This window comes from Pteropus vampyrus, unplaced genomic scaffold, assembly GCF_000151845.1.
Source record: "Pteropus vampyrus isolate Shadow unplaced genomic scaffold, Pvam_2.0 Scaffold40, whole genome shotgun sequence".
NCBI lineage: Eukaryota > Metazoa > Chordata > Mammalia > Chiroptera > Pteropodidae > Pteropus > Pteropus vampyrus.
The window spans coordinates 4,169,384-4,180,736 of NW_011888821.1; the positions used below are offsets into that span (position 1 = coordinate 4,169,384).

The 11,353-nt window shown below is 48.9% G+C and overlaps 1 protein-coding gene across 13 annotated transcripts in view; it reads left to right on the plus strand.

Moving 5' to 3' along the window:
• Positions 1–11,353, plus strand: part of CLEC16A (C-type lectin domain containing 16A) — a 205,279-nt gene that overhangs the window by 176,952 nt on the left and 16,974 nt on the right. Inside the window, exon 22 of one of the 13 annotated variants that reach the window (XM_023529624.1) lies at positions 9,981–10,048. The exons of 11 other annotated variants lie outside the window; for them this stretch is intronic. In XM_023529624.1, the coding sequence (XP_023385392.1) occupies positions 9,981–10,033 (53 nt within the window). In that variant the 3' untranslated portion in view covers positions 10,034–10,048. Of the gene's footprint in view, positions 1–8,878; positions 8,908–9,980; positions 10,049–11,353 lie in introns of those variants that run through there. One more of the 13 variants, XM_011358366.2, reaches the window with a different exon arrangement.

The window sequence follows — 11,353 nt, forward strand, 5'->3', positions numbered from 1 at the left end:
TCTGTCCCAGACGGGAGCCCACGCGGATGAGACAGCCTTGACGCCCCGGCCCGCAGGCTGCCCAGATCCCCAGGGAATAAACACATTGCTATCCACGTGACACCTGCCCCTGGTTTGGCTGGGCACAGAATTCCCGTTGTCATCAATATCCTCCCTGGCAAGATAAGTGGGGCCCCAGGTCCCGGTCTCGTTCCTCGGGAAAGTATTCAGCTCAGCGCTGCCAACAACGGCCCACGTCTCCTCCCCTCGCTAGCAACAAGCATGAAAGAAGGAATCAGACCCAGGACATATTTCTGGTGAATTCTATTGGATGGGAAAGTTCTTGGGCTCAGGCCCAATGTGAAAAATGAAATGTTTTATGCCACGTGCAGGAGAACAAGTGGCAGAATCTGGATTGGGCTGTTCTTGAAAAGGCCTCTTCTGTGTAGTCAGGGATAAATGTATCTGTAACCCCGCCTGCTACAACTTATAGTCACAACTAGTCATGAGAAGGATGAAAATGTTCTACAATTGATTGTAGCGATGGTTACACAACTCTGGGAATAGACAAAATCATTGCATTGTACCTTCTAAATGGGTAGATTATACAGCATGTGAATTACATATCACAATAAAGGTGTTATATTTTTTAAAAAGCAGTTCTAGTCAGACTGTCACACAGCTTTCCTCTTTTTCTAAAGATCAGGTTATCTCATTTGTGTCCCATTTTAATCATAAAATAGTCTAATTTGTCCAACATTTTCCTTAAAGCAGTCCAAATGTGAAAAAAATAAATTGGAACCCACAACACATTCCAGAATAATTTGGAACCCTTGATGCAATCCAGACTCACCTGGCACCCTTCCTCTTCCCTAAAATTTGCCTTTTTTTCCATTTCTTTTTGACTTTGAAGAAAAGACTCTGTTTTTACTGGTAAAATAGCCTCCTGTTCTCTTTTCTTTCCTGTAAATTATGAGATAAGTTTGCATTTCATACCTTTCCAGAAATCTCTGTTGCTTGTGGTCTGACCTCAAATCATGACTTCTGGGAAAGAAAGTAGGCATTAGAATCACTGCTGTGAGCATTTGACGAAAATCTCTGAAGTGGCGAACAGTTTGTGTTGTGGATTTGAGACAGAAAACAGGTGAATAATACCTGCTTGTTGCTCTGGAAGTCACAGGTGCTGGTAGATGGTAGCCTCTCTGTCCAACTCGCCCCAATGACTTTTTAAAAATCTGGTTCCAAATACTCCGTGTTATTTTTTGGAGATGGTCACGGCTAGTTGTATTCCTCTTTTGTGTAGGATAAGCTAGAGAGAAATGCTCAGAGCCGTGGCTGGTGCTACGACTTAATAATGCCAGCTAGTGTTTGAGCAGCTACAACATTATCAGCCCCTGTGCTAAGCGCGGTTGAGTGTATTCTTCTCGCTTAATCCTCACGACGCTGCGTGAGGTAGAGATCATTTCCTCCATATTGTACCTAGGAAAACCGAGGCTCAAGGCTCCACAGGCAGTCAGCATCAGGCTGAGATTTAAACCCCCCTGTCTGTCTCCAAAGCCCACGCTCAGCCTCTTAAGCTGTACCTCTATCTCCCTGTCTGTAACTAGTACTTAGACACCCACCCCCGCCACCCCCCACCCCGGGCCAGTGCTCCATCCTCCCCATCCCCTCGCCGGAGGATGGCTCCGAAAGCACAGCCATCTTATAGGCTCGAGAGCAGCTCACATAATGAGAACCCCATTGGCACCCTTCCCCCACCCACAGTGCTGGACCAAAATACTCTCCCTCGGGTGACGCATGATGTGCCCTTCACGGGCCCGGAGGGACCCCCAAAAGAGACACTCCAGCAGTTCTTTTTAGGAGGCAGGATATGCTTCTGTCCAAAGACGTGCTCTCACGATTATTTATTAATTGTAAAAGGGAAGAAAAAAAAATAGGGTTTCCTGGAAAGGGATAAAAGTTCAATATGATAAACTCCCTAAAAGCAATCAAAGGCCAAAGAGGGCAGAAAAAAAAATAAAGGACAGAGAGAGGAAGAGGGATGATGAATCAAAGCAGGGCCCTGGGAGGGGCCGTATTTCACGGCGGCAGAGGTGCGGCGGCTGCTCAGCTGAGGCCATGGGGCAGGAGCAAACCCAGGGCGGTGGCGGCAGCGGCGGCAGCAGCGAGTCACCGAGCCGCGGGGATGCACCCCTGCACAGGTCCCAAGGCCCTGGGCATGAGCCGCGGGTGACAGAAATAGATGGAACCAGTTGGCCATTCGGCTGTTCCTGCAGCACCCCTGCCCCCCTCCCCCATCTCCATGTATGTGCATTCGTTAATGTACAAATGAAGAAAATGATCAGCCAAAACGATTAAAGCACCAGGAAGAAGAAATCACCACAATCCGCCACCCCAGAAAAACATCGCATTAATATTTCGGTCTACTTCGCATCCGTGTCTTCTGCTTTTTCTTTCTCTTTTTTTCCCCCCCTAATTTTCAGTTATCCGAGAAATACATGAGTCGATTCTTCATTTTAAAAAATGCAAATTACAAGTGGGACCTACGTCCCCACTGACTACACCTTTCGATCCCCTGCCTCCCACTGTTTGGCTTGTCTCTTTCCAGACCCTTCTCTGAGCGATCGCATCCCATATGTGTGCCCAGAGCCACAGGGCGGGACAGGGCCACAGCCCTTTCTCTGCGATTTTTAAATCCAAATAGCACTTGAAAACCAAATGATTTTTCATAACTCACTTTTTGGCACAACCTGCCTTAAACTGTTTATAGGCTGTTTGTAAGAGTTACAGATGCCGTTTATTGTGACTTATGTGTGCTTTCTTCCTGCAGAAACTTAGTATGTTGGTTTTATCTGCCGAAGATCCAGCTGAAGGTGTGACCTAATATAATGTATGTGCCGTGTGGCCTTATAATCCTTAGAGATTCTAAATTCCAGAACATATCTAGCCTCAAAAGTTTAGGAGAAGGGGTTATGGATCTGTAATTGTCTAATGATTTGGGCTTCCCTTTTTTTAAACCTAAACAGAATCATTATTCTGTATGCCCTGTTGAAGCTTGATTTTCAGACACCGCTTCGAATCAAAAATCTTTCTGTGTTATCACGTACAGATTTCGCTCGTTCCTTTTCATGGCTGTGTAATATTCCCGTCTAGAAGTGTGTGTTTCTTTGGCTGCGGCTTTGTTATTTCCAGGTTTTCGCTATCCCAGACAGCACTGCAGTGGGCATCCTCGACCTCCCTGTCTGTTCACAAGTGAAGCCCAAGATCAGAACCGCTAGGTCATAGGAGTTTATTTTTAACATCACTATTATGTCAGGAGTATTTCCTCTACCTAAGCTTCCTTTTTAATGGCTGCATTTAATAGTCCTTTGTCCGAGAATGGGTTTCTTATCGCTACCATAACAAAGTACCACAGACGGAGTGGCTTAAACAAAAGGAATTTATCATCTCACTGTTCTGGGAGCCGGAAATCTGAGATCAGGACTCAGCATGGCTGGTGCCTCCTGAGGAGGGATCCTGCCCGTCTCCTAGCTCCTGGTAGTTTGCCGGCAATTGTGTTGTTCCTTGGCTTGTGCAAGCGTCACCCCAATCTCTGCCTTCGTCATCACCCGGTGGTGTCCCTGTGTCTACCTCTGTGTCCAAATTTCCTCCTTTTATAAGGGTACTACTCATATTGGATTAGGGCCCACCCTACTGACCTCATCCCAGCTAATTACATCCACAGAATGACTTTATTTCTAAATAAAGCCACATTCTGAGGTACTCGGGCTTAGGACTTCAACGTAAGAATCGGGGCAGGGAGACAGAATTCAACCTGTACCAGCCTCATAAGCCAAAATGTACTGAGCCAGTCCTCTGGTATCGGCTATTTAAGTTATTTCTACTGTGCTATGAATGGCCCTACAGTGAACATCCTTATACAGAAATCTTTGCCCATGTTTCCAGTTGCTCCTTTAGAAATCACTCTTAGGGGCCCTGGGAATACCTGTATTTTAAGTCTCTTGATAGCACCTGGCCAGGTTGCTTTCCAGAAAGCAGAGTGAGGGATGCCCATCTGGCCATACGTGGGCCCCGTATTTTCATTCCCTGGTGGCTTGTAGAGAGAGATGTCAGCCTGCTGGGTGCTTCAAGGCACAACCCTCTTTACAGCACGTGTGCACGTGCCTGCCAGCGTGGGCATCTGCATTCTTTCTGTCAAGTCTCATTTTAATTTGATTTCTTATTCCTGCCAAAAAGAGAGAGAGTCCACAGGTTAACAGCGAAATAGAAACCATAGCTCAAAATGTCTGTTTAGGGCATGTTCCCTTGCAACCGCATCTACGAATAAAGATTTCAGAAATACTGGGCTCTCTGGGCATCAGGCATTAAATCAGTCAGGGCAATTTCACTCACAGGGCAGCTTGCCAAGTGAGACCAGGAGAGAGAAATAAGTTCTCTGGTGTAGTTCAGTCCGCAAAGCCCCTGGCAGCCTACATCATCCCACTCGAAAGGCAATCAAATAATGAGCATCAGCTACTTTGGGGGTTGGGGAGGGGCTCCTCAAAAGCCATTCAAACAGAGCCAACCTGATGGCTTTTCAGGGTAGATTTGGAGAGCTGGGGCCAGATAAAGAACTCGAGAAGCAGGGGCTTAGTTCATGGGGACTGCAGAGAATGAGGCAGCAGGAGAATCCCTAGGAGAGCTGGGGGGCGTCGTGTGCGTGATGGATTCAAGCGCAGGGCCAGGTGCTGGAGTGCTCCCGCTCGGGACAGCGTGGGAAGACAGACGCTTCACTCAGCAGGGCAAGGGCCAGCGCTGCTCGCCAGAGAGCAGGATGCAGGGAAGGATAAATTTAGCTGGCGTTTCAGGGGAAAACATCGATCTCAAATATAGTGCTGTCTTTTAAAGGAAAGTGAGAGCTGTAGGCTGGTCATTTGGGACAATTTCACTCGAACAGATAAAAGCCCAGGAAAAATGAATGCTTGTCACCCGCTTATCCTGCTAGCAGATCTAAAGGATCTTCTTCTTGACAGGAGAGTGGCCGGTCTCTGCGTGGGAATGGTACATGGTCCACCCTCACCCACCTCAATTGTTCCCAAGAAAAGGTGTGGCCATGTTTTCTGGAAAGATTTTGAGTTTATATTTCCATTCCCAAATGTTCATCTTTGCAAGGAATGATGACGACCCGGGCTCTGAGTTTGCTTGGCTGGTGGCCCAGGCTGCTGACATCTGATGTGCCACGTGTGTTAGGGCAGGTCCCCCACCGGTTCCCTGCCCAGTTGTCTGAGCAAAGAACATCTGGTGGCTGTAGACGAGATTGTTTTTTTAAACCAACATTTCTGACATTCACATGGCATCATGGCATTGTTTCTACCTGGGTGAAGCTGAGGGACGTGTGTACATCCCAAACAATAGAACGCCTGTCCTGTCCAAATGATGTTTCCGCAGCCTCCCTTGTCTGGTGGCGACAGCATCCTTCATGCATCCTCCCTCCGACACGGCTCCCTTGTTTGGGAGGGGAAGAAAGTCCAGAGCCTGTCAATATTTGGGGCACTAATCATCTGCATTCGGGCGCCAGGGGTCATTGAAAGGCTGAGACGTTTCCAGGAATTCATGGCTCTAAAAACGTGGGGCTGACCGTAAAGGATTTCCAGCAAGGGTATGAAAGAAAGAAACCCAAATCTCAGCCCCACCCCCCACCAGCCACCTTGAGTATTGTCCATTGTTTCTTGGATTCTTGGGGAAGAAATGGTCAATGTACACAGCGATGTGGGTCCGAGTTAATAATGAATGTGGAGGAAGGAGAAAGGATGTTCAATATTTAAACATTTCAGAGCGCTTCGTTTGGGCTGCCAGTTACTGCCCTCCGCCCACTTCCTGGACGGGTTCTGTAAAACCGGGCGTTCTCTCCCTAACTCAGGAGCTGGCATCTGACGCCGGTACTTTAGATCCAGGGGGTAAACAGAGCCTCTTCTAGGCAACCCCGCACCAGTAGTATTTCTTCTTGTCTTCTGTTGGCTTTCTTGAAGGGACATGACAATATACAAACTGGGGTTTTTAGGAATCCTGGAGCCCTTGCAAGGAGTGTCTAAGCTTTGAGGTCATGTTTAGGGTTGTCTTCATTTTCCCACAGCTTCTCCTGGAACTATCTTGTATTTTAATAAAACTTCGTGCTTTGGTTCTTACCCCCAACAGATAAAAAGGCTTAACAATGAGACACCGTGATCACGTTTAGGAAATGTCCTTATCCACCATACCTACTGGGTACGTTTCTTAAAAGTTGCCTATAATGCAGAACTCTGGGAATCAATTCCTTTTTTCTCCTTGACACATTATATAAAAGGAAAAGCATTTCTTGGGGGGGGGGGAGGACATTTGGCCCCAAGACATAATAAAATCATGCTTAAGGATGCAGCAAACTTTAAAGTCTCTTAGTTAAAGGAAATCAATACTTTTATGATGAAATATTAATAATACTAAAAAAAAAAAAAAAAAGTCAAAACTACAAATGCAGAATAGCCAGGATGATTTTAACGTCAAACACATTAGCTTAGTGTTTGCAAGGAGGCACAGAGGAAAAACGGATCATGCTAGAAAACCTCCAAGAAGCCCCTCCGAGTCCTGTAAGCTGCCTTTTCCATTGAGAAGACACATAGCTCTCCTTAAATGCGAAGCATTTCCAAGTGTTTTGTGGAAGCTGCTGCTTTTTGGAAATGAAATGACAAATCCAAGCTGGAGAGTGGGGTACACACACGTGTGCACAGACACACACACAATCACACTCAGGGAGAGAGAGGAGCCGAGAAGGGAGAGCCAGGGAAAACTACTTGTTTGAATACACAGCTTGCTGTTTTCCCTCTGCTACCTCCATGAATTATTGTCAGCGGAGATCTCTGAGAGAGACAAGTTTGTGTTAAATTGAACCATATGCGTTTGCCATTTTCGTGGAGGTCATGTTGGTGGAATACGGGCAATTTCATACGATTCCACCTAATTATTCAACTCTCTAGCGAAGAAATACTAACAAACAGAACATCGTTACATGTGTCTTGAACCCAAACAAAAAAGAATTGAGGTGCCAATAACAAGAACTCTATTTTCTCACCTACTATTTTCATAGAAATCTCTTAAACTTAGATATTTAAAGTTACTTTAGAAAAGCTCTGTTTATTAACTCCAAAAACCTTGAGCCATAATGTGAAACTGAGGAAGAATTTTGCCTCGTATTGTTTTCTCTAAAGAACAGAGCCATTTCTTCTGCCTCATCCTCCCATGTGTAAAGACATTTACAAAAATAAAAATCCCCTGTTCTTACTTCATTGGGCCCCAGTTCAGGGTACCATAAATGACAGTTAAGTCATCAAGACAGCTCACCCTAACTGAACTTTCAGGCTATATCAACTCGTTCAGCCCTTCCGGGCCCTTGGGGTGTTTTTGTTACCCCACTTTACACGTGAGAGCCATGGGCTTGCAGGGTGTGTCCCATGAAGACATATGCCCACCCGGGGTGGCTGGACCCTGGGTGCTCACTTCATCCCTGTGTCCTGTGCCTGGAGTGGGAACTGCAAACCCAGACTCCATTATTTACTCTTCTCAAGTCTCCTCCCTTGTAGAAGACAGCCGTGTATACACAGCCTGCTTGCCTGTATCCCCCAGTCTGCCAGGGTGTAAGCTGACAGAGTCCTGTCTGCTCAACAACCTCAGTTACAACTTTTGAAGCATGTTCTGAGCCAAAACCCATCGCAGTCTTTGTGTGGCCTTGCACACACTCCCTGATTCTATCTGACCCATGAAGGTCCAGATAGTATCTCCAGTGCTTTTCGCAGATGATGTGTAATAGCACGTCATCGTCTGTCAGTCTGGCCTAACCCCAGTCTGTTAAAACACAGTGAGAGAGCCTTCGGTGACGTGGCCCACCTACCGAAGCTAACCCGTGTCTTAGCAACACATACAAACGGAACCACGAGCACGGGTGTACGATTCTACTTTTGGAGTGTATCAAGTATGTGTTGAATGCATGTGCCTTTTGCAGAAAATCCAGACTAATTCCCTAGCCTCTTTGTGCACCACCACTTGTACAGCATAGGAGGCAGGGTGCACCTCTCAGTGTGGGCTGTGCACCACGTGGCCTTACCCCTTCCAGCCCGAGAGCACAGAGCGGGCCGATGAAATGAGACTTGCTGGAAGGAATCAGGCAATCCTGGGGCCTGTGAGAACCTCGGGAGGTTGTCCTTTGCAAGCAGGGCTGTAGCTGACCCACCCCAGCCCTGGCCAGTAGTTCCAGGTCTGGCCGCCCTGGAACTGGATGAGTGGGGTCGCGACCCCGCCCCTGCGTCTGGACGCATTGTCTGATAACTGTCTAACCCACCTCCCTCTCGCTGCTTTTTCAGCCCTTGTTGCTGCCTCGGTAGAGAGGCAGCCGAGACAGCCACAGATGGGCTTTCTAGTGCCTTTGCTGAGAGACTGTTGTGGAGCTCTTTGCTTCCTAATGTACAGACGGTAATGCCATCGGAGGAGGGCAGGGCTGGGCGAGGCCGGGCCCAGGTCCTTGGGAATAGGGCCACGTCCTGGCAACCTTCAGTTTTAAAAACCCAGAGCGAGGTTGTGCCCTTGAGAGATCCTCAGAGATCCAGTCCACCCATGCCCACATGCCAGCCGATCCTCTGTGGCCTGGATGGTACTTACGTCCGAGGCGGCAGAGGGATGCCAGCACAGCCGAGCGCAGCCAGGTGCTGGCATTCACAGCCCAGAGGAACCCTGGCAGCCAAAGGGACATTTAGACCTTGGATCTCTCCCGTGGGTGGCAGTCACTCAGGCGGGCTTCACTCGGGAGCACAAACACTTTGAGGGGCAAAGTTGGGAGAGAGATGACACCAAAAAGAAAGCAAGATACTGAAAGACCATTTTTTCTTTTCTGCAGGTTTTCAAGTATAGTCCATAAAAATCCAAGAGGATTTATCCATGGATAAAGAGATATAGGCAAAAAAATTCTGCAAGTTCCCAACTATTTTTATATGTTGAACATGTTATTCCTTTAAAAGCAACCAGAAATAAAAGTCTTTAAGCATTTCAAGGCGCGGCCGTCAGTGACCTAGGAGGTCGCCTGTGGTGATGTCGCTCAGGCTTAGCCGAGGGAAGCAGTAGAAATGCCCCTTCCTTTCCCAGACGCCTGATTTGCAGATCTGCCACTTGGGCTGGACAGGACGTGCACACAAGGAAAATCAAAAATCACATAGGGTGACCACGTTGGGGAAGCCCATAGATTGCCCCTAGAGCCCAGAGTTTGTGCACACAACCCTGAAACAATGACTCGTGTGTGACTCGCTAAAGGGTGACTGAAGGACAGTCTCTATGCAGGTATCTGAGTTTTCTACATTCCCTTAAGCCTCAGGGTGCTAGCAGTGAGTAAGGAGACTGTGGGGGACCCCCCAAGGGTCCTGTTGGCCGGCAGGGTTGCTGCCATTCTGAACCCCGTACCCGTGTTGCTAGATTCCTTCGTTGCTGTGCAGATTTCTTGGAGGAGTCCTAGGTGAGCACACCGGCCTCCCCTGGCCCAGTGGATGCGCCGTCGTTGGACTTGACTCTGACCCCTGCTTCCTCAGCGCCCCTCCCCGCACACAATGCTCTTTGAACAGTCACGGGGTCATTTGGCTTTTCTGGTGTGGTGCCCCACTCAGCGGCCCCTGGCCCCACTGCCTAAAGCTGTCACTCTCATCTTCCCCAGGGCAGCGGGGAGGGACCAGCCTCTCGGTGAGAAGCGTGGCAGAGAAACCTCACTGTGGCCTGTGGACCCTACAGGCTGCAGTCTCTCCAGAGCCAGCAGCAGGCTGCAGTCCCGGGCTCAGTCCCACCCCGCCCCCCGCCCCTTCTGCCCCAGGGAACTGGCCGGCTGCACTGGGGGTGAAAGGGCATCGCCGAGGCCGGAGCCAGCGAGGGCAGAAACAAGGCCGCGGCCACACTTGCTGTCTTCGGTTCTGTGTGCGGGGCCACGAGGCCGATTGATTTTTTTCACTGTTTCCCAGCACTGAGGGGTGGTGAGAAAGTCCGAACACTACACAGTGGAAACCTGAGCTGAGGCCGAGCAGAATGAATTCGCTAATGGAAGGCGAGCACAGGGCACCCTCACCGGCCCTGTGGTCCTCATTCAGGTCAGAGACTGTCAGAAACACGTGGGTTGTTTCTGAATCGGCCCTTGGTGGGTTTTATTTTCTGCTTTTCCGTGTAGAACAAGTATAAATAAACGTCACTTTCTCTTAGGGCAGACAGCTAGCTCTCTCCTCTAAATCTTAGAGCTTTTCCTGAAAGAGATCTCTTGAAAACTGGACTTCTTTGAAGCACATCTGTCTGAAACTTAAATGACTTGGAGTCATGTGCTTCAGACTGGGAAGCCCCACACGTCAGGAGCTTGGTCTAGGTGGCCTCAAGGCACGACACCCAGGTCTCTGCCTGGAGCAGAGGCTGTGGCTGATGGCCCACACGGACAGGAGGAGACACACTAGCTTTGGCTTGCCTGAGGCTGCACGCTTCTTGTTGAAAAAGGGAACATTAAATAAATTGTCAGCAGTTTTAAAATTCAGGAGCTTTCGCATAAAAATCTAGATACCCAGCTTCTCTTGAAGAACAGGAAAGCGCAGCCACGCTGGGCCCGTGTTCCCAGCCAGCAGCAGTCAGGAGTGAGTGGCTGGGGAGTTGCACTTGCCAGCTGTCTCCAGTCTCTGCCAGTCCCTATCGTCCCCTTGACACAGAGGCTGAATGCGCCTGGTCCCGTGTGCATTTTCCTGTCAGAAGAGAACTGTTGCTTAGTGCCATGTCGTAGCCAAATGGGAAGACGGTCAGCCTCTCCCTGCCGGCCCCCTCCTCATTCAACGGCGTTACCCATCCAGCCCTGTGGTTCCCAAGCAGGTAGCCCATCGGCTCGAGCCTTTGAGGTGCCCACTTACTGTGTCTGTGATTTTCAGAGGTGGGACCTGCAGAGGTGTCTGGAAGTAACAGGCACCGTGCGGCCAGGGCGCTTCCATTTCCATCTTGGGAAAAGATCATAGAGTTTCACGGTTGAGGAAAAAAGTTTGCAAAGCACTGTGATATGGCAGGATCTTTCCAGAAAGAGGCCCCATCTCCAGTCAGGCAGCTAGCTGCCTCTTCCAGGAAGCTGCCTTCGGGGACCTCGCCTGGGAGGGTGTGAGAGGACGGGAACCTTGCACGTGAACTAGAATATCTTGAGAGCCAGGTCACCTGGGACAGTTTTCCTTGAGGTCTGGGCTCCCAGAAAGCGCAGAGCCAGGTGGTGACATCGGCTTCCCCCAGCTGGAAAGCTGGAAGTCCTTCTGGGGTGACTTTTAACTTTCTGCTCACTTTTTATTGTTGGACTCTCGTCATTTAGCTTGTGTTTTTCGTG